Here is a 24,757-nt window from a genome sequence, read left to right on the forward strand (position 1 = left end):
GACAACTACTGCTGCAACCGGCGACCAGCCCTCCCTCCCACACGTTGACCAAGTTGGCCGAGACGCTTCGCCGCTGCAGCTCACCGGACCTGGACTTTTCAAGAAAGGGGGAACAAGCAGAGCAAAGTCGGGCTTCATCTCTGCAAAGTCGACGTTTAAACCTCTCTGACGCCAGCCACTGGCGCGCAGAGTCACTTCGCCGGAGGGTCGCCTCTTGGCCTCGAGATTGGTGCTTTGGCATGGACGATAGACGGCCTTCACTAGTTGTTATGACAGAGCCGTCCGGAATGATTCCCCCCGATGAGGTGTGTACGACGAGATTGGACTGTCTATTGCCAACGCTACGTCGGCGATAATAGGCTGGTCAAGTCAACTACTAACACGCGCGCTTGGCATAGTCTGCGGTGTCACCGCCGGATGACTTCGACGAGGTGAGTGGCTTGTCAACTATCATTTGCACATGCTGGGATTCCCTTCTAACTTGACCAGGGTAACGACATCGGAAGCTTCCAATCCTCATTAACTTCCGTCACCTCATCTATTCTTCATGGCGTTGTGGGCGAAGGCCAGCGCATCTACGCTGCATATGGGAAAGAAGGTAATAATATTCTTCTTCTTCCTTCTTCTACCAGCGTCTCTTCAATTACCATTCGCTGGCTGCGAGAGTATTGTACTAATGCGACCCTGTTTGCACAGAGTATGGACTCCCCATGGACGACCAGGAACTTGACCGCATGGATCTGTGTCACCAGAAATATTTCTCCCTCCTGAAACAGCGACGTTTTCTGTCACCGATTAACGAAAACCCACAGAGGATTCTGGATCTGGGATGCGGTACAGGTAATTCGGCTACAACCCTATTTACCCCATGGCCGCTTGCTGATAGTGTCTCTCAAGGAATATGGTGTGTCGAGGTCGCCGATGAATATCCAGGGGCACAGGTACGACTCTCTCCTGAGCTGAATAGTTAACGATTGATGTGGAATGTTGAAACTGACATCTCTTTTTCCAGGTTGTTGGTGTTGATATAGCCCCTACACAGCCGCAATGGTATGTTCGAAAGAGAGTCACACCTAGCATGACAGCGCTGATGAATTCATGAAGGGTACCGCCAAATTGCCAGTTCGAACTTGACGATATCGAACAGACGTGGACGTGGAAGGCTGACAGTGCCGACTTCATCTTTTCTCGAGATCTCATCCTATCTGTGCGAAACTTTCCGAAACTAATCGACCAAGCATACAGGTACGGCACATTCACCCGGAATCATATTATTGTCGCAAAACTCTCCCCTTTCCAAGGGCTAACAATAGTTACAGACATCTAAAACCTGGCGGGTGGATCGAATTCCAGTGTCACACTGGATTACTACAATGCGACGATGGCACTCTGCCCGAAGATAGCACATTTCGGTCTTGGGCAAATCTGACCAAGACGGCATGCGAAAGATTCGGTACTCCAGTGGATGATCCGACCCGGTTTAAACAGTGGTTTGAGGAACGAGGATTCGAATGTGTGACAGAGGAGGTGTATAAGATGCCTTGCACCCCTTGGGCCAAGGATAAGCGCCTGAAACTCATTGGAGCCTGGGAGCAACACAACTTGATGAATCACCTGGAGGGCTTGACGATGCGGCTATTCCAAAAGAGCCTGGGCTGGTCAGAAGAGGAGATTCTGGTGATTTCTGCCATGCTACGAAAGGAGCTGCGTGATTTGGGCGTCCACGCCTACTGGCCATAGTAAGTCCACGCATGCTGATCAAGTTTTTCTAATGCGCGCATTTAATTTAGGCTCAAAGAGAGATTTGCTAACGGTTAGCAGCTACGTTGTATACGCGCGTAAGCCCATGATGGCAACAGGCCAATAGTCAACTGAGACATTTTGCCTGCCCGTTTAGCGATTTTCACCGACGACTCTTTCGATGGGCGTGGCGGCAAGGGTGTTGATGCACCAGAATGAATCGGCCAATCAGTCTCTTGGATATGTCCCTTTGGCCGAAAGAAAGCGGAATAATGAAAGAAAATAACGAATGATGAGGCTTGAGAAGCCGACTAGTATAACAACACATGCGACCACTACTAGTTTGCATATCCAAGGCACGACGCTTGAACGACCTCCACTCGATTCGCCGAATTGCGAGGCCGCACTGACGCTGGAGAACTCATCAGTCGTCCTCACCGCTCCACCGCTACTCTGACTACCCCATAAATTCCGCCGAGGTCTTAGACAACCAAGAGTATCTGGACACTTCCGGAGAACGCGGACGACGAAAAGCCGACCGCTACATGGGGCCCTGCTCATATCCCTCACCAAAAAGTGCTCATGGGATTTGGAATAACACGCTGCTTGTTTCTACTAATCAATTCTCCAATGACGGTTTTCTCACTGGGGTTCTAGTTTAGGCGTCTGTATTAAGGTAGTATTCTTATTGAGGGGAGTGGCAAGGTGGTGGCTTAGGATACATGTACACGATGGAAGGATTATTATCTTGGCGTTCTCTTTTTTTGTGCTTTTTGAGCGTGTTGCATTGGCATGATTAGCTGCAGAATCAGCAGGGGCATCGGGATCTAGGAGCATTATTACGACGTTTGATCGCACAACCACTTTGAATGTTTCGGTATCGTTTTTATGGTATAGATGGTTGACCATTTCTGGATAGGAGTATGACGAGAGCATTCTGAGCAACTACGAATCATGCATCGGTAGCAGAATATACATTTAGCTACACTGTACAAATGTATTCTTTCTTAATGACTGTTGCTTCGGCTCATATAAATGTACTTCTGATGAAGGCCCTGAGACATAGCTTTCTGCATAAATTATCCATGGACAGTAGACTTGGGCTTGGGTTGAGCATGATTGACGGGATACACAACGCCCAGACCTCGAATGGACTTACAATCCTTTCTCGATTATAGATATGTAGAATTGACATTAGCCGTATAGCTGTAGTTCTCCTTCAAGTAAATGTACCGCCGTTGTTAGGTATGATTTCGCAATCAATACACCTATTCTGGGTCGACGTACTGCCCCCAAATCAAGCCTTGGAATATATATCTATCGTATTAGTCCAGAAACGCAATCTCCCAGAGCCCCTGTGTCGACATACAACTTCGACATCCAGCTCCCTGTGCCAAAAACCAGATGAATCCCCCACCCCGTGAATCCCCATAGGGAAACTTGTCCTAGTTTCATGACCTGCGATGCTTACTCTTGATGCAAGGAGAGCGTCCCATCGTCAAAAGTTTTTTGCTGGGAAGCATGACGTGGGATGAGGTTGGGGGCGACGCCCGGAGAATGACTCTGATGGATTGGAGGATGCCGTAAGAGGCTGTGTTCTTGGGGGCGGCGGAGGAATGTCATGACCGGGAGGCGGGCGAGGCTTGCTGGATGTGTGGATGACTGAAAGGGGGAAGGAAGGCCTTGGAAGACACTGACGAGTGTTTTGATGTAGGAGGTAAATGGAGTGATGGCGCTTATTTTGGGACTTTCGCTAGACATTGGTGTGTACATGTTCAGGGGAATTGAACGGGAATTGAACTACCTTGGTGTTGAAGGATTGATATGTGCGTTTATGATCTTGGCTTGCCTTGGTGTAATGAAGATGGTAGGTGAGCATAGCTTCTTCTTGCTGGTTTTCCTGGCGACCATCATGCTGTTTGGAGATCTTAAACATCAATCATATCCGGCAATGACACGAAAGTAGTGGTAACGTTTCGCGATCTCGCTTATTAGAGCCTGGTTATCAGGGCAGTATCCCTGCTTATTGGAAAGTTAATCTGAGATTCAAATTCAGATGCAATTTAATGTTCTGAGATCTGGAAGCTGGTAGAGTGGTGATTTATCAGAATGCCCAAGGACATGCGTCATTGGAAGGATTCGAAATTAGGCCGTCATGCGGGTGATGCCTCACAAGTGACAAGTCGACTCGCTTCAGCAAGTAAATGCATCCTAGCCTGGCACATATATATATGCATATATATGCTCCTGTGATGTAATTGGTCCAGTCGACACACTGAAACTCACTTCATATATGGGCTACTTTCGAGCCATGTCCTCACATCTTTCAGTTCTGGGTACTGTCTCCTCAGCGCCTCGATATCCGCAGCATATCCCTCCTTTTCGAAGAATGAAAACATGGTACCCATCTCCTTGGAGGAAGCTAGAAGCAAGCTCGCCAAGATATTCCAAGTGACGGGCACTCCTGCTCCAGTCTTTTCGCGAAATATTTCAGCCAATTGGTGATAATTGACTTCATCCCCGGCTAGCGAAATCGCTTTCCCTTTGTATTCCTCCGGGCGAAGAAAGGCCTCTGCCGCAACTTTACCGATGTCCTCTGTGGCAATGAGCTGGAGAGGCTTCTGTGAGAGCCTCGCCTTTATTGCGGTGGCAAACAACTTGCCCACGAAACCACCGTCGAGATTTTCCATAAATGCCACGGGCCTGAGAATCGTCCATGACATTGCATCTATTGACTTGGTAGAGTTGATGAGATGGTGTTCGATGTTGTGCTTGCTGAGGAAATGAGGGATGTTGGTTGGATTATTGATGGACTTGTCCCCATGACGGTCGACCGAGGAGTACACAAAATGCTTTACACCAGCTTTGAGAGCCGAGTCGATGAGAGATATTCCTTGGGCTTGCTCAACCTCTGCACCGCGTGCACCCATTTTGGGGACCTTTTTTACGTGTAAGTGACGTTGGTCATGGCGTTTCATAGATACAAAGTTTATAATGTTTAATCACCTGTACGCTAAAGACACCCCATGGAGATGAATTGCTCAGATCTCTTGCATGTCCAAATATGGCATCTGTATCGTTGAGGTCGCCTTGAAGAAGTGCAATTTTGGGGGAGAGACTCGCGAGCTTCTGGGCCGAGCGGGAGGTTTTGTCACGGGTGACGGCGAGGAGTCTGAAATCTGCGTTTCTGGAAAGGAGGGCTCTGATGGCGGCACCGCCTTGTTTGCCTGTGGCACCGGTGATGAGAAGAGAGCGAGACATTTCGGTGTCGAGCGAAAGACGAGATGTGTGAGTAACCTCGACAGAACTGCCGCGAAACTGTACGACAAGACTGGGAACTGCGTAGATAGATATATGCATACTAGCTAGGCAAAGTTCCTTCTTAATACATTCAAATTCAGCTATAGAACGTTTCTAGATGACTTACTCATTCTCATCTAATCGAACTTGACTGGTCCTTAAAGAGACTGATTGCTGCATTGGGCAATATCGTGGGTGGGTAACTCCGCAGATGGCGGGGCAGCCAGCCAGTTCGGCATCCGCAAAGAATGCCGAGGCCGATTAACAAGCGCGCGGCTGTTGAATTGACGAGCGGCGCGGTGTATGTGTAGTTTATGGATCGAATGAATCGATGACCGAGATCCGTTCCGTCTCAACACACGTATACCTGTCTTCTACTGGTAAGGTATGTTGCAACTCCTTCCGTCAAATATCACGCTTTTTATAGTGTGTTCATGTAAGTGAGGAACCGGGAAGGTACTTTTTACATATATTCTCATGTATCTTTTTCTTTTGTTCCTTTCTCCTACATGGAATACATCTACGATGCAAGTAAACATCGATTCCAATAGAATGAATATCTAGAATTTTGTGATGTAAGTGTTCCCCTTGCGGTTCTGGCGCTTACAGCTGCTGCTCCAATAGGAACTTCTGCCTGGTATAATGTTACGAAGATACTAGTGGCAGCTGGACTATTTGTGTCCTAATATGAAATACACACCATGACTTATATAATTCCAGCTTAGCATTAACCTGCGTAACACTGCGCATTTCGATAATATCATAGTGGTATTGAAATTCATGAATACATGTAATGTGAGATACTCCATGTCCCCTTCTTCAAACATCATCCGCAATTTTTTTTTAAAGGGACATTGTGAGACCAACGACAGAAAAAGCAAAGTTAAATCTATAGCAGCTCACTTCTGTTACCTTTCACAATCTGTTCTCTATTAAAATAGCTTTTGAACGCATAGTTTGTATCAAACGTCGACGGTTTTCCCTGTGTTTTACGTAGCCACATTTATCCACTAGTATATCTGAAATTTTGGAAGAAAAAAAGAAGACACAGAATTCAAGTACGAGTATCGGCCCCCTGCAGGGATGTTCCCCAGCCTACCTCAGTTAATTCCTGCTTGCATGGAGTCAATGGCCATGCCGTCATTCGTTGGAGGATATGCACTCTAAATTAGCCAGCTCCCGGAGGGGATGAGCTCCGAGACGGGTCTGTCAGCCCTAGGAGATGGGTCATGGGATATGCACAACACTGGACCGCTAATAAAAGCTGCCGGAGGGCGGGACAGTCAGCAATTTGACAATATTGCTCGACTCGGCCGTGGCTAACGGAGAAGAGGATCATGATGGCAGTAGGTCACATATGCACGGGCACTGACTGATTTCTTTGTCGGAGCTCAAACAAGAGCGTGTAATACATCCATATCCATGCAAGCTTTAGTACCTTCGTTACCGGTAATCGCAATGATCGGAGGCGAGAAATAGTGCTGATGCTAAGAAAAATCGTTGAGCTGTCAAAAGAATATCCCTGCTCTTCGTTTAGATGTTAAATTTATATCAATCAGAAAGCTATTGGAAAAAAGATCCTTGTGGTGACATCAGGTGAGGATAGGACTTTCGTCTTATGGTACATGTACTTTGGTGGGTGATGTTGATGTATGCACAAGGATACTATTAATACGACCGCCGGCAATAAATAGATTCCAATCCATGCGCCTAAGACGGATCGCAGCCCCGCGTCGTAATTCCCCTGCAGGCAATCTTGAAGCCGGCGATATGGTTGCAGGTGAGTACGTACATGTACTCCCTGGTGGTGAAGCCGGGCTGCCTCGCAATCAGCGGTCCCTGTAACAGCCCAATTTGATACGTGTACAATGAAAGCTGGCTGTACGTTACTCGTATCTGGCACGCATAGGCTTCCCTTTTATTGGCTCGGCGATACGATACTTCAAGGCGTTGGTGGAGATGACAATATAAGAACACGAATAAACATTTTCGAGCTGGTGGCACGACAGCCGATAGGCGGGTTGCTGCAACATTTCCGTTGCAATCAGAACCTTGAAGTCAATCGCACGATGTGGCGTCTTCAGACCAGCAAGACGAGAAGCTGTACAGTAGCTTGCTGTTCCGTCCGGCACAGGACTCGAGTTCGGTATTGCATCAAATGTTTGCTCGTAAATTACGGCCAGAGGAATCGACTCCATAGAATCCATTCCATATTGCCATGTCGCATTGAGGATTGTGTCCGTATCTTGGCCAAGCCCGATTGCAGCAGCGCCGCTGATTGGCCATTGCGGCGACGCTACGGGGGGCTGCAGGGGCGGGCAGGGGTTGTGGAGGGGCCAAACTCTGCAGGTGGGCGCTAGCAAGCACCCGCTGGAGCACCGCTAACCCACTAACCTCCATCGCGAGGCAGTGCTCGTGCGTGCAGTTTTTGACAAAGGGAACATCGATGTTTTAACCTCCATAGTATCTGCTACTACAGCTATAATCCTCAAAAGGTAGTTCCTACTGGTATCATTATCCATCACTCATGTACCCAGTTGAAAACTTGCATGTGAAATGGAATGCTGACTAGCAGAGTTGGGGTGCTGGCAAACATTTCAATCCCATCTACAGGCAGCACGTTGGTGATAGTAGAAGGGCTCGGGCTTCCAGCTGGCAGTGCTAGCACAGGTCCACCAAGCCCCAGCCACTAATCCCGTAACCGTTCCATGAATCCACACCTTTCATGTTTTGAAGCTTCGACAGGTACAGCATCTATCCTTGTTCCACCACCGGCTCATGTTTGGCCAAAAATCCGGACCTCTGCCACTGACGTACCACAGACTGTGCTCCCGAGCTTCGTCCATCTTTCGCGCGCTCGACCGTTTTGCAGGACGCCGGCGCCTGCTGGCTGTGGCCATACCGAGACCAGCTGCCGCAGCTTAGCGCCGAGCCCTTTTGCCAAGTCCGATAAGAACCTGGGACCAACAACGTCGACCCTAACCTCGAGAACGGCTCTGTTGAGTTGACGACGACGACCACGACGGAGATCCTCGACTTTAGACTGTTTCAAACACCACATCCCCTGCGCCGCTCGCCAGACATCGACCGCGGCCTGCGACGGCCGCGATCGCTTCCACGAGCGAGACTGAGCTGCTCACTGTCAACCATCTTCGAGAAGCAAGCGTCCTCCTCTCTCGCTGGTGACCATGTATCAGGGCAGCCAACGCCATGTCTCGGGCAACGATCCCACGAGGCCCTTCCAAGTGCCGCCTCCTCCTCCACCTCCTCCAGCCATGGCGCCTTCTATGGTCGGGCCTCAGATGAACATGATGGTGCCGCCTCCCCCGCCGATTCGATATGCTGCTGTGCCTGGGCAAGCCCAAGGTGTCATGATCCCGCCGCCGCCAGGCCCTCCCCCCGGAGGCGGCATGATGCAGGCTCCAAACTGGCACGGCAACTTTGGCCGTCTGTATGATGGTCGCCCGAGCTACACCGTGCCTCCGCCGCCTCCAACCAACCAACACCAGCCCTACAACCCTAATAAGTTTCACGCCGCGATGCAGGCAATGGCTATACCTCCTCCCCCGCGCCAGACCGATGCTATGAGCGCGACGTATATACCGACGGGGGACACATATGGCGAAGGTGTGGGTATACCAGCGTTCGGTAGAGAAGAACCGCAAACTTCGTGGGCGCAAGGCGGCACGGACACTGGCACCATGATGTCAATGGATGAAAGACAACAGCAAGCATATATGGGAGGAAGTCAGGCCAAAGGGCCAAACGCACCGAATGCACCGACAACCGCTACTGCGCCAAGCACCATCCCTCCCGAAATAGCAGCCCAGTGGCCGCTGGACAAGGTCCTGCTGTGGCTGGCACAGAACCAGTTCTCCAAAGACTGGCAAGAGACGTTCAGATCCCTGAACCTGTATGGCGCACAGTTCTTAGAACTGGGCAGTGCCCACGGCGGTCGTGGAAACTTTGGTATGATGCACCAGCGGGTATATCCTCGATTGGCACAGGAGTGTACGAACAGCGGAACGGGGTGGGATCAGCCGAGAGAGAGAGAAGAGGGAAAACGTATGCGGAGGTTAATTAGGAGTGTCGTTACCGGCCGCCCCGTCGAAGCTTCCAAAGCCGTCCCCGCTCACAGCCGGAAGGAATCTACAGCTTCCAGCCAACCTTCTAACCTTCCTACTGCTGGCTCAGATGCCGCCGACAACATCGAGTCTCCTATAGTGCCTCCCAACTCCATAGCCGCACGAAGGTTTTCTCAAACCAGATCGACAACGATGCCACCTGCAAACGGCACTGATGCGAACCATAGAGCAGTTTTAAAGGGCCTCGAACTCGGACGTCAGAGTCCTACTGCTGAACATGCGGCCAGTCCAGGTGGCAGCCCGGCCCCTCAGCCCACGCTCTTCCACTCGGCCACAACTCCTATTCTCTCGTCATCACCAAGCTCATCCAAGTTTACCCATCGTTCAAGGAATAGTACGGATTCAGCCGCATCCAACGCCGCGATATATGGATCGGGAATTCCGCCAGAGGCAATTGGGCTTATGAATCGAGGCATGAGCTTGGCGGAGTTAATGTCCGCGTCGAGAAGTCAAGACGGTTACTCCAACAAGCATGCGGAATCTCCTTCATCTGCCAAAGACAACAAGAGTTTCCTTAGTTTCCTCTCCAGGAAAAAGCGCCAGCAAGTTGATGGCGCCTTTCCTTCACCGGATGATCTCGACTCCCCCACTTCACCAGCGGCACTCTATAAGCCGGTGTCGACGGCAACTCATGGGTCCGATGCAAGTGACGCCCACTTGGACACATCTAGCATTACTTCACAGTACAGACCGAAACACCATGCCACCCAGGGCAGAATATTCGTCTTGGCCACTATGGATTACTGGAACTACCGCATGTGTGATATCACGGAGGCGGAGACTGCCGCGGATATTCGTCAAGCCATCTGCTTGAACCTCGGCCTTCCCGACATTGAGAGTTCATTCATATATACTACCGAGCTGGGCCAGTTTGAACACACTGAGCCTCTGGATGATCAAAAGCTTCTAACCACCAAGCGAGTAAAGGCTGATTCTGCGGGGACGCTCAAGTTTTTTGTTACTTCACATAACGCACTAACTCCCAGTCTGAGCAGTGAAGTGCCAACGCTGCTGTCGCCAGATGCCATCCCTCCAGGAATAGATGCAGAGGCGTATGCACGTCTCAATGGACGCCAGAGATCTAGCTCGTCCCCGCCTACGTCTCGATCAAACACGCTAACGTCGGAAAAGGTGGATGAGAGTACTTTGGCTCAAGAGGCGAGCGAGTACAGAGCTGAGATGGCAAGGAAGCAGCGCGAATACCTTGCAAAGAAAAAACAGGCCCAGATGAAGGAGAGCCCGATTGTGCCCCCTGAATCCGTTGTAGGTTTTGGTATTGTGGGTAGGAATGTTGATTTCGACCAGCCTCGAATGTCGCCGTATGAAGACAGAAAGCCTGAACACCTCCTGCCCCAACGACGACCACCGGCACCGCCAAGTGATCCATCCGCAACATTGATCAAGGCGAACTCACTCAGCAAGAAGACAGGACGGCACATGAACGGCAACGTTGCTGAAGGGCATGCAACGCCACGATACCCTCTGCCTTCGGCTGTGTCGCCTGAAACGGAGGCGTCGGAGAGTGGTAAGAGGCCGCCACAACAGAAGTTCAATATACCTCCCGCGGGCATGGGTGGCTTTGTAGGCGCGGCGTTGGTTGGCATGGGCAGAAATCTGGGGGCTATCGGACAATCAACGGCCAACGGGCCGCGTGGAGTGTCGCCCAACAGAGTTGCAACACAACCGATCGCAGCCAGCAACGGCTTGCAGCAGCTGCCGCTAGGTAAGAAAGCTATGTCTATTGTTAATTTTCGTGAAACTAGCTCGACCAGGCCCAGTCCTGGCTCGGGCTCTCCCAAGACTCTTACTTGGAGTCCGGGAAACATGTCCTTTGTTGTGCCTGACTATTCACCTGCCCCTTCGCCCCCTTTGGCGGCTTCAGTATTAAGCAATGATGAATCAATTACTAAATTCAACATGATAGGGCAACGGCCGCCGTCCCCTACGGAGCTCAGCCCCAGTTCAACCCGGCCGCCGCCCATGGCAAACCCGTCCTCCCCACCCCCTACCAACCCGAAATCCCCCGGCCCAGACCTGGACTTTACTGATACAGACGTCCAATTCACCCAACCACCTGTTACCCAGCAGCCCTCTTCTGCCCAAGGCCGCCAGCTGCCTGCCAATGATAGCGACGATGATTCTGACGATGGTTTGTTTGCTATTCCGCTCGCCGGTAGAGGAAAGGGCAAAGAGCCAAGTGGCAGGCCTGGACATGCACAGAAGCCCAGCCTGACTGTGAATACTTCGCGGCCGAAGAGCAAAACTCTCTCGGTCTCGTTTACCTCTCCCAAATCCACAGGTGAAAACACAGACGATTGGTCCAGGACCGGAAATGGTTCCCGTCGAACTCCTGGAACCCCTGGCTCAGAAACCTGGGAGTCTGACAAGGAAGTCAAACTTGGCCGCCGCAAGTCGTTTATTGAGAAGGATGTGTGGGCTAACCGACCTCCCACCGATGATTTGCTCAACAACCTCGACGATTTCTTCCCGAATTACGACCTCGATGAGCCTGTTCTTGAGGACAGCGTCTCAGCCGAGATGACAACTTCTCCGATCCCTGAAGTCGAGGAGTCGCCACAGCAGACTGTGCCTCCTCCTGTTCAAGCCCCCGCCATGTATCAAGACAATATTAACCCCCCTCCCGCTGTCGCGTCTTCCAGCCAATCTGTCTATGATGGAGGGGATACGCTTGGCTCCGACGAATCGACACTGAAGGCCCTGGATCGTCGCCCATCCATACAAACAGTGGCTCAAAAGAGCATGAGGCGATCTGGCGGTCTTGGGCGTATGAAGTCTATCCGTGAAGTTGCTCGGGGTGCTCATGAGGCTAACAAGCGATTCACACACGCGCCGCACAACTCGGGCAACGCTACTACTACCGGAATCATGCGCCGAAAGAGCACCAAGATGTTCAACGCAAACATTGTGCAGATTCGTCCAGACCAGCGTGGCGGTATGGTGTTCCCGCGTGATATCCCACAAGATACTTTGCCAAAGCGACAGACGACATTCAGATGGTTCAAGGGCCAGCTCATTGGGAAAGGTACTTATGGACGCGTTTATCTGGGTATGAATGCCACGACGGGTGAATTCTTGGCCGTCAAGGAAGTTGAAGTCAACCCCAAAGCGGCGGGAGGAGACAAGAGTAAGATGAAGGAACTCGTAGCCGCTCTGGATCACGAGATCGACACGATGCAGCATTTAGACCACGTCAACATCGTACAATACCTAGGATGCGAGCGAAAGGAAACCAGCATTAGTATCTTCCTAGAATATATTCCTGGTGGCAGCATCGGCTCGTGCCTACGCAAGCACGGCAAGTTTGAAGAATCGGTTGTATCATCCCTTACACGGCAGACATTATCTGGGTTGGCCTATCTCCACCGAGAAGGTATTTTGCACCGAGACTTAAAGGCGGACAACATTCTACTGGATCTAGATGGAACGTGTAAGATCAGCGATTTCGGTATATCTAAGAAGACGGATAATATCTACGGCAACGACAAATCAAACAACATGCAAGGATCCGTATTCTGGATGGCGCCCGAGGTTATCCGGTCACAAAACGAGGGGTATAGTGCCAAGGTGGACATTTGGAGTTTGGGATGCGTCGTGTTGGAGATGTTTGCAGGACGGCGGCCGTGGAGCAAAGAGGAAGCCGTCGGTGCCATCTACAAGATCGCAAACGGAGAGACGCCCCCGATCCCTGAAGACATCCAGGAGACCATCGGCCACCTCGCAGTGGCGTTTATGATGGACTGCTTCCAAGTGTAAGTTTTGAAGAGGGGTTTCTCTATAACAGAGACAAGATGCTAACAAGAAGTGCAGGAATCCATTTGATCGGCCAACAGCCGACGTGCTTCTTTCGCAACATCCGTTCTGCGAGTTGGACTCTAACTACAACTTTTACGATACCGTATTGTATACGAAGATTAAGGAGACGTATAAGTCGGCCTAAATAACATGTGCAGGGGTTTCGGTCAAGGGTAGTCGGGTGTGAATAGCCTCTTGTCCTCCTTACTGTTTTGATAAATCAAAGGACGTCTTCGTTGTATATTAAGGTTACGCTTAACTTTTTGGGTTGACTATTGTATCAAGAAGAGCACGGTCAGGATGGCGCCCATGGTTTGGGATAACGGCGTTTGCTTCCTGTGTTTGCGGTTGCTGGCGACCGACGCCGCGATGAGATGATTTACTCAGAAATGATACGCGCTTTCGATGAGCCATGGGCTTTGGTTGGCAGTTTTCATATGCTTTTTCCTTTTCCTTTTTCCTTTTGCAAACTAGCTGATACAAAGTAGGGTTTGGTTTACTTGTCCAAGCGTGCAATACGTGATTATGGTGTTTACTATGAGGCTGTGTGTTTACTATGAGGCTGTGAAACATGCGATGAAGCAACACTTTACTTCAATGTTTAACTTTGAAGAGAGCTATATACAGGAAAACGCAAACAATATGCCAAATGATTTATTACGAAGGCATATTGAGAAAGAAAAATATTCCTGCTCATTCTTTTTTATCTCTCCTAGGGCCCTCTCTTTCATCCGTCCCAAAAACGTAGTCCAGGAGCCCGATTCCGCCATAATACACCTCGAAGCGTTCGTGGTGTCTATCATGCTTTTTAGCTGCCCCCGCAAAGAAATCGTATCCGCTGTGCACCGTCGATGTCTCGATGAGCTGAAAAGCCACAAACACCCACATGGTCAGGATATGGGACCCCAGCAGCAGCGGCGGCAGCAAGATTGGCAGGACGTTTGCCATGAGATGCTCCACGGGATGGGCATACTGCGAGGAGAAAGCCACGGGGGCGGTGAACTTGTGGTGCGTCTTGTGGAAGCGCCTGTACAGCGGGCGCCAGTGGAAGATGCGGTGCGAGGTGTAGAAGAGGACCTCGCGAGCGAGCACGCTGACGGCGATATGGTAGGTGAACTCCTGGACTGTGGGGAAGCTCGCGTCGACTCTGATGCTGGGGGAACGGCCCTTGGCGGAGGAGGCGTAGAGGAGGGCGGCGTGGAGGGCGAAGACGATGACTTGGTTGCGGATGCAGACGAGGACGGAGTGGAGGATGTCGTTGGCGGAGGGTTGTTTGGGGGCGGGCTGGATCTTGTGTTTCGCGGAGAAGGAGGGCGCGATGGAGTCGAGGAAGACGAAGAGGATGCAAGGGATCCACCAGAATATGAATTGGATGATGAGGGTGCCGACGAAGTCTATGGTATGGGGATCGTGGGTTGCTACGAGGCGGGCCCAGAGGGCTTGTGCGGTGTTGAGGACGGTCATGGCCACGACGGAGGTTTGCAAGGAACAGCGAGTTTTGTGAGAGTATTTTGAGAAGCAAGGTTCTCAGGATTCAAAAGAGGGCTCTCATGAGAGAAATATAATCACTCATAAATACAATGTGGATGGTGAGTGGCAAACGACGTGCTATTTTATAAGACAGGACGTCCTCTCCTCACATTATGCGCCACCAAGTCGAGTCTTGACCTGACACACGCATATAGACGGGATCTTGCCTCGGCTCGTGCGTGAGGGGCAAAAGTCGAATAGGTTAAAGCAAAGGAAGAAAAAAAGAAACGATGCTCCCGCGTGGAGATGTGGCTGGAAACGCGGGCCGGTGCTAAAGAGAAGCTAAAGAGAAACTGTTTGGTCATTTCCCCACGTCTGAGATGGATCTTTTAGTGAAGGTTGGTCTGGGGTAATAGCGGAAATGCGGGATGGGGACTTATACGCAAGTTGGAAATTTTTGGTGTGTCTTTCATCTTATTGGCTTTGATACGTTATGATACGTTATGATCCCTCTTCCTATGGCGTCCTCGTACATGAGCCTCGGCTCACATGCTCACAAGTTGAAGACTTGCTACTAAAAACTACTTACACCAGAACCCTCCACCCCAAAGCTGCTTCACGCCCTCCATCCTCCCTCGAGCCATTCCTGCGCAATCCTGTAGCTGCCCTCACGCACATCCCCCGGCACGGTATGGCCCGCTCCGTCCACGGCCACAAACGCCAGCCGGCCGGAGCTCTTCCACGACCCCGTCGCCGCCATGCTCTCCGGCAGCTCCCGCCACGGCGCGAGACGATAGTCCGCCAGCCCGCTCCAGCGCAGGTTCTCGTACGCCCAGATGTTGCCCGGCGTGTTGACGACGTAGTCCTCGTTGCCCTGCAGAACCAGCACGCGAATGTCGCCCAGGTTGGGGGTTCGGTAGGCGTCGAGGATGCGGGCGAGCTCGCGGGTGGTGGTCCGGAAGGGATCTTTGGAGAGGACGAAGGCGGAGTTGAGGACCATGTCAATGTCCTCGAAAATATAGGACGGGGGGAGCTTGAGGGCCTTTTTGATGTGGGCTTGGTTGATGTAGGCTGACATGTTGCCTTTTCTGATGTCTGCGCAGAAGGGCCAGTTGGGACACGGAATATGGACTATGTTGCAAGTATTAGATGACTACAGCTCAGACACTTGGGAGAAGCTTGAAAGTTTCTTCAACTCACCGTTGAACGGATTCCTCTTGCCTGCCTCGACTTCGGCATAATAGTACGGATGCACAATCTCTTCCAGAAACGTCATCATGCCCCAACACTCATACCCATCACTGCTGGCGTCACAATTCCTAGCCAGCTCAAACGTCTTGGGCACGCTCAACCTCAGCGCCTCGCACGTCGTGTCGTTCATAATCTTGCCGTGGTGCCCATAGCCCTTGCACAGAAACTCGTACACGCCCACTGCAGGGGCGGCAAAGTCGATGACGGCGTCGACCAGGATCAGCGAGGTGATGTTGCCGTGGAAGGCGTCGCGCGAGTTGAGACTTCGTGAGTTGAGGATGTGGTTTAAGTATGTAGGACCGTAGTGGCCGCCGTAGGATTCCGCGGCAATGTGAATTGGTAGGCTGGCGCGGTCGGGAAAGATTTCGCTGAAGAAGATGTTGAGGAAGGTCTGAAAGTCGGATGCGCCGTCGAGATCATATGCTGGGATTGGAGAATCTTTAGAGCGAGAGGACAAGCCGACGCCGGCGGGTTGGTCCAGGAAGAGCACTGATGCGTTGTTGTTCCAGGCAAAGTCATTTGGAATCGTGGTGTTTGCGCCGGGCTCGAGCCAGCAAGCTCCCAGCTCGTTGAAGAGGCCCAGCATTGAGCTGCCGCCGGGCCCTCCGTTCATCCAGATGATGATGGGGTCGTTGACGGGGTCGTTGCGGCTGTCGAAGAACCAGAAGAAGAGGCGATGCGAGTCCGTCACGTCGATGGTGCCGGTCCATTGCGACTCGCCATACGTAGCACACGTAGAATCATCTTGTGGCGTCAGAGTGAACTGGCCGGCCTTGAAGGCGGGGATATCATCTGTTGACGAGGATGATGTCGCTGTCCCAATGTTTGAGCCGGTCAATGGCTGCTGCTCGCTGAACCCGAAGCTTTGAAATTGGGATCTGGCAGAAGGGCCCAGGGCTTGCTGCTTGGCCGCAAAGAACGGGGGTAGTCGTAATTGAGCTGTCGCGCTGCCTGCGAGCAAAATGCCCGAAGCAATGGCGCTTTTGGAGATGATCATGGTGAAGCCGGGAGTTGAAGTTGTAAATCTTCAACTCTTCACTCTTTGTCAATTCGTCTGTCTTCTGCTGTATTTCCCTAATCAACTACAAATGCTCGCTCCCATTGAAGCAAACGATGAATCTCTTGAACGAGATGAGCGATTGCGTGAGATTATCAATGAATTGTCCCAGCGGGGTTCGTTTACTGTACCCGATTCCTTCGCGTTATCTCCAAGCATTCGCGAGTTCTAGGCAGATGCAGATTGTACCTGTAGTCACATATCGCAAATCTTACGATAGGCACGCCGTACTATGGCGAATAGGTGCATGCAGCGTTTGCCGTTACGGGTGAATTGCACGGCTACGGTCGGGGTTCTTTTGTAGCCTCGGAATCTGATAACGGGGATAACAAAATCCGCATCGCATGTGAAGCTAAAGCTAACTGGGAACTTTTGATGCTCTGACTGTCAATTGAAAGTAGAGAAGAGTCTGTCATATTCGCCAATTTCTATCCATAATAATAGGGTTCACGCAATCTCAGTCATCAGCCAACATATTACACCGTAATTGATAAAAAGACATAATATTTCGTTACTTCAAACTCTTTGATATATCCAATATACCGTATATATATGTAAACCTTCATGCCAAATACCCAGATCCGTAAACCGCATAAGAAATAACAGCATCAACCAGCTGTAGCCAATACAACCCTTTGTCATCAAATCAAAACAGCGAAGCATTCTACAAAAATGTCCAAAGAAGTTCATCTTTCATCCGTTCATTCATTAATTCATGACGTCGTTGTCTTACAACAACTCGCAACGCTCAAGTCAGGGTCGCCAGCATGGCTCGCATAATTCCAGGCGATGGTCCTGTACAGTCCAGGTCAGCTGCCTATCCCATAGAAATGACAAAAAAAGCAGAGAGATATTAATGGCGCGGCGCACCTTCATCGGTATTTTGGGACGCTGATGGACATCCTACCTTTCTTGTCCTTCTCAATACGCGCCGGCTTGTGAGACGCAAACCTCTCCACCTGCTCCTCGTATACGATGAGCTCGCCGTTGGGAAGTCTCTCGGTCCGGACAATCTCCTTGTCGCTAACTTCACGCCTTCGTCCGTGTGACAGCTCCTTCTCCAGGGCTCGGATCTCGGCACGGAGTTCTCTGCCGCTTCGTGATTTTGATCGATGGCGCTCCACCAGCTGATACTCGCTGCTGCTGCTATGGTGGTGGTGGTGATGTGAGTGAGAGCGCGAGCGGCTTCTGCTGCTCACCGTTGGTGACATATCACGATACACCGTCTTGTCGATCAGCTCGACATCGCGGGGAGTAGCCTCGATGATGACGGGGGCCGGTGGAGGGGGAGCGGGGATGACGATGGCCTGTGAAGTAGGGACAGGATAAGCGTGAGGTTGAGGGGGGTGATGATGATGAGCTGGGGTTTCGATGATGACCTCTTCTCGGCGCTCTCGAAGATGAACTGGGGTATCGATGATGAGCTCTTCTCTGCGCTCTCGAACAATTTCACCGGCTGAGGATCGAGCCGCAGAAATTTCAAGTTCGCCTTTGGTATTTGGGTTAATATCAAGCAACTCATCGCAAAAGTGCTAAATGAGAACTAGACTCACTTTGTTTGTACTCCTCACTGAGCTTGAGTAAATGATCAATGTTGGCCTGTCCCAGGGCCTTTTGAACAACAACGACATTGCCCTATTGACCGTATGGTCAGTTTCTATACACGTACTTGCATATACTTAGCAAATCATATGTGGAGACATACCTCTTCGATAAAGGGATATCCAATATCAATCAAAGCACGCTTAGACACAAGTCTGGCGGGAATTCTCGTCTTGCCCTTCTTCGGGTACTCGCTCTTGGCGCTCTTAAGCGTGGTGCCACCGCTGCTGCTGCTACTGCTGCTGCTGCTGCTGCTGGAAGACCGGGTCGAAGACTTGGATGCTCGCGATCTGCCTCGGTGGCTCTTCTTGGTGGAACGAGAGTCTCGGCTCCTGCTTCGCTTTTCCTTTTCCTTTTCCTTCTCCTTCTCGCGGATAATCTCTCGCTCAACAATGCGCTCGGGATAACGCGGGATGCCGTCTTCGAGGCGATCATGTTCAACGTGGATGTCCTCGTAAAAGCGCTCATCGTATCGCCGAGCCGGTGGCAGGCCTCGAGCCTTGGGCAGCGGAATAGGTGTGTATGACGGGGCCCGGTATTCCTCGCGGTACTCTTCTCGGCGAATATCCTCGCGCCTGGCCGGTGGCGGCAACTCTTCGCGTTGGTCAAAGAATTTGGGGAGTGGGCGACGGTCATAAGTGTCGAGTGATGACTGACGGCGTACCATAGTCGGGCGTCGCGGGGAAGTGTCACGGTAGTATTCGCGATCGCGCTCTTTCTCCAATACGATGCGCTCTCCGCGAGGCGGCTCGGGCCGGCGACTGAAGCGGTCATCTTCGTAGAATCGGCGGTCACGGACAAGATCGTCTTCGTAAGATGTCCTTCCGTACAGCCGGTCAAATCGGTCGGCGGACTGCTCTCGGGGGCCTCGTCCGCCAGCCATGAAAAGTCGATCCTCCTCGACGAAACGCTCTCTCGAATGAACCCTGTCTCTCTCGCCACCGAGGCGATCCCAGCGATCTCCGCGACTAGCCATGGTGAATCTGTAGCAATCAAGATCTGTACGAGGCTTCCGAGGCTGTTCAGCGGCTGTTCAGTCTAGCCGCCCGTAATAAACAGGAAGCAGCGGAACAAAGAACAGTGTCGCTCTCTTTGTCTGATAGCGATCGATAGCTCCTTGAATAAGAGCCAAACTACTGGCCGCAAACAAACTATTCCGGGCTTCGTCCTGATGCTATAAAAGGATGAAAGAAGATGGTGAGACCGAACGCAAGGGCCAGAGCCAAGCGGTTATATGAAACAACCCTCTTTCTGGCCAGCAGCAAGAGGGCGGCGATGACGTTGGTGTGCTGAGCCCCGCTTGAGGCCTTCCACTCGGTTCCAAGTTTTGGACAGGGGTTGCTGGTCTGGTCTGGGTTGCGAACAAGCTGAGACTTGCAGCACCAGATAGATGCTAGTGGCCAGAGAGGCCCCGTGATAAGCCACAGGTGAGGTCACGGACAGGGGCAAGAGGATCAAATGGTTCGCTGAGGTTCGCGTGAGGGAGCCGGGCCCAAGGGTGGCTCTCGTGATGCCGGGAGGGAATGTGGCTGGTGAGAATGAGGGCTCAGGTGTTGTGGCCTCTCTGGTGTGTCATTCCCAACAAAGGACGGCTGCTCAGACGCTAATTATAATTATTATTATACGAGACGGACAAAGAGACGCGACAGAGCACGGGAGAAGACAGTGAGACTCTGCGGATACGGTATCAGGGCCTTTCCTCATGTGGCTCTGTAAGAGGTGAGGTGAACCCGCGATCATTTTTTGTGTTCAGGTGAGGGGCCCCTGGTGACGTTTTCGTGAAGACATTGGCGACTGCAAAATCTCCCCCCCACTGGCGTCGTTGGCCTGTAAAAAATCAAATCAAGGCTTTTTAGCTGCATGCTCTGCCCGGCAAAAAACCCACTTGCATAACAAAGACATTGCTTTGACCCTTGCATGCATCCAGAATGAGTGAGAGGGTTCGGGAAAAAAAAGTTGAACGGTGTAAATGGGGCCCACGGCAGCGAATGACTCTAAGGGCATCATCCGCCCGACTTGGGAGAATATAATCCACCGCTATTACGACCAAGTGCCTAAGCGACAAGCCATAAGGACTCGAACAACGAATGATGCTGCCTACATGGACATTGCTCATAACATGTCCAGCCCAATACCACAATACAGCACATACAGTCACTTCTCAAAATTGTCCAGCTGTCCAGCCCACAGGTCATTAACTCAATCATCACTAGGTGCCTCGAGTAGCCCCCAATAATGCTCCGTAGTCTGCCATCTCCGCCAGCACAGCCATCGCCTCCTGCTTTGGCGAGCCCCGAGCCGGAACACGGCATTTTGTCATTGGGCCGGCATCAACAATCTGACATCCGTGCTCCCGTCCCACTGCATCAGGTCCCTTGCTTTTTTTGTTCTTGGGCTGTGCCTTAATCACATCTCCTTTGGGGCTTTATTGGGCTGCCGGGTCTCCTAGACGGGTCAAGCCTGGATGCATTGGTGCCCGTGGTATCAGACCATTTTCTAGACCAACGCTTGGCAGACCAAGGGAGGGTAAAGAAGAAGAAAGAAAGGGGAGGCGAGAGGAAGTGAAAGAAAAACTTGAATGCACTTTACACTCTTTGTTCAACTGTCATTAAGTGCAAACGTGCATTTATGTACATGCACTCCGTAACATGTGCAGATTTCCATTTCCGGTAGGTACATGCAGCTGCACCGAGGGAGCTATGTGGAAAAAGTACCTGCACCCAATCATGCTCGACTTACACATGTATTGTGAGCATGTAAACGGGCTCATGACAATGACTGAAAATTTACATTATGATAGAAGAAACATGTCACCATTTCATCCGGCAAAGGATAGGTATTTTTCAATCATAATTGTGGGCTATGGTGACTATGTACATATGTAAGTTGTATCATGTACCAACGCGCAGTCTTTCATCAACCCTTTTGTTCATTCATCTCATTTCATCTCATACATCATTCATTCAATCGCAATATCCAAGTGTAGATCATATTTCCTAACCTGAATCAAGCCAAATCTTTTCATTTTTCTCAGCGTCACGCTTAGCAGCCAGCATAGATGGCATTGGCAAAGAGCGCATAAGTATCAGCGTGGTTGAGGTTCTGCGCAGCAGTCAGACTGCGGACAAAGTTGTATCCATATCCGTTGTAGTCTTGGGTGCCCTTTACTTGGCTCAAGTGCGTAATCTCGTGGATGTTAGTGGTGGCCTGATCCTGAGCATGGCAGGATCGGGTCAGCGCGGGGAGAGCCGTGAAGTAGAGGTTGCAGTAGACCATCAGGCTTGAGCTGGGGAGAGTGTATGCCAGCACGTTTGAGGAGCACGAGCTGAGGACATCGGAGCAGTAGTAGCTAGCAACACCGCTGCTGGTTGAGCTGCACTCGGAGAGCACGCGGCTGAAAACGCCGGAGACGGTGCTTCGCACGCTGCTGGTGGAAGACTTGAAGTACTCAGTGAGCTTGGCAGCAGCGCCAGAGGCGGCGGCCTGCTGGGCGAGCTGGGCAACGGAGGCACAGTTGCGGAGAGCGGTCTGAGTAACAGAGAGCTTGCTGCCGGTGCAGTCGCTCTGGACGCGAGTGCGCTTCTGGTGGAAGGCAACGCGGCGAGCAGAGGCATCCTCGCCGTCGACTTCAATCTCAATCTTGTTGGTCTCGAATGGCACAGAGCCAACAAGTTCGTTGGACTCCTCTTGGGCAAAGGAGAAAGCACCAACGGACTGGATGTCGTATTTGCCGCCAATGGAGAGGTCGTGGGCCTCGGCAATGTCAAAGGTCACCTCGATCGACTCTCCGGCAGCGATGTGCTGGAAGGCATCCTCAGCCAAGTTCTGAGTAGAGATGCGCTGACGAACACCGTCGAAAGCGACGATGTGCTCTGTGGGTGGTATTAGCAACGGCATGTTTATGGAGAAATATCTAAGTGGATATGAGGACACATACCACCAGAGCTGATTGTAACCTTCTCAACGGGGGCGCTGTCCAAGATGGTACCGGTCTTGAAGATCTTCAAGTTGTTCTTGCCCGTGTTGGTAATGACAGCCTTGATTTCAGCGTTACCAGCACCCTCGAGCTTGATGTCGAGGGGAGTGGGAGCCTTGCCAGGGGCGGCAGAGGCCAAGGCAGCGAGGGCAATGAGACCAGAGATGAACTTCATTTTGAGAACAGGCAGATCGGAGGATTGAATGAGATGCTTGGAGACAATGGAGAGCTGCCACATCCAAGACGGGCGATGAGTAAACCTATTTATAGTTGAGAGTTGACATGATAACGAAGACTCCGGGTTCAACAAGCATCCTCATGGCTCGGGCAACGTCCATCTCGTTTGGATAACCGATCAAAAGTTCTTCTCACCCATGACCATATCCTCATCATCAATCTCCGGTGAATGGTAAGCAATGGCAACTCACTTACACAGCCTCTCATCCTCGTCCACCAGATTGGTCCTGCTTCCACGCCTGTAATGTCGTAATCTGGGCTTTACATGAAAGATAGAGTTGTTCGCACGCCCAATCCAAACTGAGCTGCCTTATTAGGTACAGTATCCGTTGGCAGAATGGCGAAATAGCAAGGTGAGGCATACTCGATTGTCAGCCATTCGCGTCCGAATGCAACCGTATCCATCGTATCGGCAGCGTTCTCAAGGAATTATCCCTTTGTTTACTCGTCAGTAAGTATGATTGGTTCAATAAGATTCTCATGGCGATACGATATCTATCTGTATCAAGATACAATTGCTAGATAACAATCTTACAAGATCGTGACTCTTCTAGGGTTCATTGTTCACGTCTCTACATCACATTTCGTTTTGTCTGGGAGACCCATACGCGGAAATCGGCGGCTTCCTCTCATTTAACGAGCTCCCTCATGATGGAAAGCATTTAGCCTCAGTGTTCAAATTTACTACAAACGACGGCCCGGTGCCGAGATGCGGACTCAAAGCAACATGAATACATGTTCCAGCCAGTAGTAGGGCGTTCGTCCCCCTCAACGCCAAGCGATAAGCGTGAAACAGACTTGAACAGCTTCCAAAAAGGTCGAAAATCCCCGATGTGCTGGAACTCTGGGAAATAGCTGAAAGTGGACGGTTGTGTTGTGGTTCGTGCCGCCCCAGACATGCAATGGTAGCATCTTGGCGTCTAAGTGAGGCCTGCCGACGTTTATGCCAAGGACGGGATTGGGGATTGATGTGTCTTATCATCGGTTTATGTTTGCTCCGTTGATTGAGGATCCAATTTTGCGATTGCGTTATGTGCTATACGAGGCTAGTGGAAGAAGATTAGAAGACATTAGATATGCATATGGTGAAAATGTATGTCCTGTTCTAGAAAGAGCACTATCTCGTCAACTCCATCCATCGACGTCCGTCCTCGTATTGCTTTGGCTGAGGATCCGGTGACTTCTGCCGAGAGAAATCCGAGGATGAGAGATTTTGGAGCATCCTTTGGTTGGATTCTTGGCGTCCATTTCGCCTGCATATAATTTGTATTCGTTATAACTGACACATTGCCAGACAATGGGGGAACCGCCGACGTGCGCAGCCGATCTCGCCAGGCCGGCTCGATCGGGTAGCATTGCATGTGTGTTTAGCCCGCGGGATTCTAAGCTTGCTCAGACGCTTAATTGGTAAATCTGATGACCTTCCTCTTTTGGGCTTTCCCAAATACCGGAGCCGTGGGTTTTGGAGATAGTAGATGGCAAATCCCGTATTGTTGCAGTCTTGGCCCGGGAGATATGCCCAACAAGGAAGCTCACTCATTAGAGATGCGGTGCAGCCAAGCCTTGCGATATCTATTTTATTTGTAGGGCGCAATACTCGTATTTGATAGGAGAAGACAAATCATGGAGATGGCTTTGACGCCTAGGAACCTGCAATTATTGGCAGTGATCACCATTATGGTCTACTGAACGGCTACTGTATATATGACCGCCTCCTCAACTAGCCAAGAGACTGTAGCGAATATCATAACTGCAGTCTTGGTGTCTCATTGAACAATCTTAGTAACTGCGCGAAGGTATCTTGGAATTGTCTTTGGAGCATTCTATCAAGATAAAAGTATGTAACCAGCTTACCGAGCGCCTCGGCAGCTCGCTACGGAATCGATCATCGCCATGCCTTGACTCCACCTGCTAACGATCAAGAATCGGCCCCAAGACAAGCATAACGTAAGGTTATGGATTAACATTAAATCTTGAACCTTGTTCCTAGCTTTGTGTTTGCACACTATTCCTATAATTAATGCACAAAAGTGCCCTGCATACATGTAGTGCTGCTAGTTGCCTAAAGTAGAAGCTGGGATGGCCGCTTGAACAGAGAACTTTAACCCGGAGGCGACCGTCCGAAAGTCAAGAGCACACCTAATCAAGCGAGATGTTTCGCCCAGT

The 24,757-nt window shown here is 51.0% G+C and overlaps 9 protein-coding genes across 9 annotated transcripts; 2 read left to right on the forward strand and 7 right to left on the reverse strand.

Annotated features, from left to right (window-relative positions):
* The first annotated feature begins 89 nt into the window (after nucleotides 1-89).
* On the forward strand, nucleotides 90-1,918 carry M431DRAFT_408759 (hypothetical protein). Its single transcript, XM_024914926.1, has 9 exons — nucleotides 90-305; nucleotides 399-431; nucleotides 490-598; nucleotides 697-840; nucleotides 898-941; nucleotides 1,013-1,050; nucleotides 1,105-1,245; nucleotides 1,320-1,739; nucleotides 1,822-1,918. Exons 1-9 carry the CDS (start codon nucleotides 240-242, stop codon nucleotides 1,865-1,867), a joined length of 1,041 nt encoding a protein of 346 aa, XP_024775463.1. The 5' UTR covers nucleotides 90-239; the 3' UTR covers nucleotides 1,868-1,918.
* A 2,104-nt stretch (nucleotides 1,919-4,022) lies between these two features.
* Nucleotides 4,023-5,171, reverse strand: M431DRAFT_481276 (hypothetical protein; the record flags this gene model as incomplete). The annotated part of the gene is made up of 3 exons (XM_024915945.1): nucleotides 4,023-4,679; nucleotides 4,747-5,141; nucleotides 5,168-5,171. The coding sequence occupies 3 exons, from the start codon at nucleotides 5,169-5,171 to the stop codon at nucleotides 4,023-4,025; spliced, it is 1,056 nt and encodes a 351-aa protein (XP_024775464.1).
* Nucleotides 5,172-8,228: 3,057 nt separating this feature from the next.
* Nucleotides 8,229-13,143, forward strand: M431DRAFT_4735 (hypothetical protein; the record flags this gene model as incomplete). Its single annotated transcript, XM_024915445.1, has 2 exons — nucleotides 8,229-12,955; nucleotides 13,014-13,143. 2 exons carry the CDS (start codon nucleotides 8,229-8,231, stop codon nucleotides 13,141-13,143), a joined length of 4,857 nt encoding a protein of 1,618 aa, XP_024775465.1.
* Nucleotides 13,144-13,518: 375 nt separating this feature from the next.
* Nucleotides 13,519-14,548, reverse strand: M431DRAFT_507450 (hypothetical protein). The gene has a single exon (XM_024918967.1). The coding sequence runs from the start codon at nucleotides 14,460-14,462 to the stop codon at nucleotides 13,692-13,694; it is 771 nt and encodes a 256-aa protein (XP_024775466.1). The 5' UTR covers nucleotides 14,463-14,548; the 3' UTR covers nucleotides 13,519-13,691.
* Nucleotides 14,549-14,562: 14 nt separating this feature from the next.
* On the reverse strand, nucleotides 14,563-14,958 carry M431DRAFT_408978 (hypothetical protein). Its single transcript, XM_024914928.1, has one exon. The coding sequence runs from the start codon at nucleotides 14,831-14,833 to the stop codon at nucleotides 14,612-14,614; it is 222 nt and encodes a 73-aa protein (XP_024775467.1). The 5' UTR covers nucleotides 14,834-14,958; the 3' UTR covers nucleotides 14,563-14,611.
* Nucleotides 14,959-14,976: 18 nt separating this feature from the next.
* On the reverse strand, nucleotides 14,977-17,097 carry M431DRAFT_507452 (hypothetical protein). Its single transcript, XM_024918968.1, has 2 exons — nucleotides 15,669-17,097; nucleotides 14,977-15,599 (listed from the first exon to the last, which is right to left on the reverse strand). Exons 1-2 carry the CDS (start codon nucleotides 16,714-16,716, stop codon nucleotides 15,085-15,087), a joined length of 1,563 nt encoding a protein of 520 aa, XP_024775468.1. The 5' UTR covers nucleotides 16,717-17,097; the 3' UTR covers nucleotides 14,977-15,084.
* Nucleotides 17,098-17,648: 551 nt separating this feature from the next.
* Nucleotides 17,649-19,354, reverse strand: M431DRAFT_494230 (hypothetical protein; the record flags this gene model as incomplete). Its single annotated transcript, XM_024917223.1, has 3 exons — nucleotides 17,649-18,265; nucleotides 18,330-18,411; nucleotides 18,482-19,354. The coding sequence occupies 3 exons, from the start codon at nucleotides 19,352-19,354 to the stop codon at nucleotides 17,649-17,651; spliced, it is 1,572 nt and encodes a 523-aa protein (XP_024775469.1).
* Nucleotides 19,355-21,193: 1,839 nt separating this feature from the next.
* M431DRAFT_507454 (hypothetical protein) lies at nucleotides 21,194-23,005 on the reverse strand. The gene is made up of 2 exons (XM_024918969.1): nucleotides 22,316-23,005; nucleotides 21,194-22,250 (listed from the first exon to the last, which is right to left on the reverse strand). The coding sequence occupies exons 1-2, from the start codon at nucleotides 22,527-22,529 to the stop codon at nucleotides 21,421-21,423; spliced, it is 1,044 nt and encodes a 347-aa protein (XP_024775470.1). The 5' UTR covers nucleotides 22,530-23,005; the 3' UTR covers nucleotides 21,194-21,420.
* A 153-nt stretch (nucleotides 23,006-23,158) lies between these two features.
* On the reverse strand, nucleotides 23,159-23,718 carry M431DRAFT_409232 (hypothetical protein). The gene has a single exon (XM_024914929.1). It carries the CDS (start codon nucleotides 23,571-23,573, stop codon nucleotides 23,238-23,240), a length of 336 nt encoding a protein of 111 aa, XP_024775471.1. The 5' UTR covers nucleotides 23,574-23,718; the 3' UTR covers nucleotides 23,159-23,237.
* Between the last annotated feature and the right edge of the window lie 1,039 nt (nucleotides 23,719-24,757).

The sequence above is a fragment of the Trichoderma harzianum genome (assembly GCF_003025095.1).
Source record: "Trichoderma harzianum CBS 226.95 unplaced genomic scaffold M431scaffold_5, whole genome shotgun sequence".
Taxonomy (NCBI): Eukaryota; Fungi; Ascomycota; class Sordariomycetes; order Hypocreales; family Hypocreaceae; genus Trichoderma; species Trichoderma harzianum.

Coding starts and splice junctions, on each gene's coding strand:
- M431DRAFT_408759 (XM_024914926.1), top strand. CDS start 240: ATGGACGATAGACGGCCTTCACTAGTTGTTATGACAGAGCCGTCCGGA. Junction 599..696: donor CGCTGCATATGGGAAAGAAG/GTAATAATATTC, acceptor CTGTTTGCACAG/AGTATGGACTCCCCATGGAC. Junction 841..897: donor GGATCTGGGATGCGGTACAG/GTAATTCGGCTA, acceptor GTGTCTCTCAAG/GAATATGGTGTGTCGAGGTC.
- M431DRAFT_507450 (XM_024918967.1), bottom strand. CDS start 14,462: ATGACCGTCCTCAACACCGCACAAGCCCTCTGGGCCCGCCTCGTAGCA.
- M431DRAFT_408978 (XM_024914928.1), bottom strand. CDS start 14,833: ATGACCAAACAGTTTCTCTTTAGCTTCTCTTTAGCACCGGCCCGCGTT.
- M431DRAFT_507452 (XM_024918968.1), bottom strand. CDS start 16,716: ATGATCATCTCCAAAAGCGCCATTGCTTCGGGCATTTTGCTCGCAGGC. Junction 15,600..15,668: donor CAAGAGGAATCCGTTCAACG/GTGAGTTGAAGA, acceptor CTTGCAACATAG/TCCATATTCCGTGTCCCAAC.
- M431DRAFT_507454 (XM_024918969.1), bottom strand. CDS start 22,529: ATGAAGTTCATCTCTGGTCTCATTGCCCTCGCTGCCTTGGCCTCTGCC. Junction 22,251..22,315: donor GGTTACAATCAGCTCTGGTG/GTATGTGTCCTC, acceptor TACCACCCACAG/AGCACATCGTCGCTTTCGAC.
- M431DRAFT_409232 (XM_024914929.1), bottom strand. CDS start 23,573: ATGATAAGACACATCAATCCCCAATCCCGTCCTTGGCATAAACGTCGG.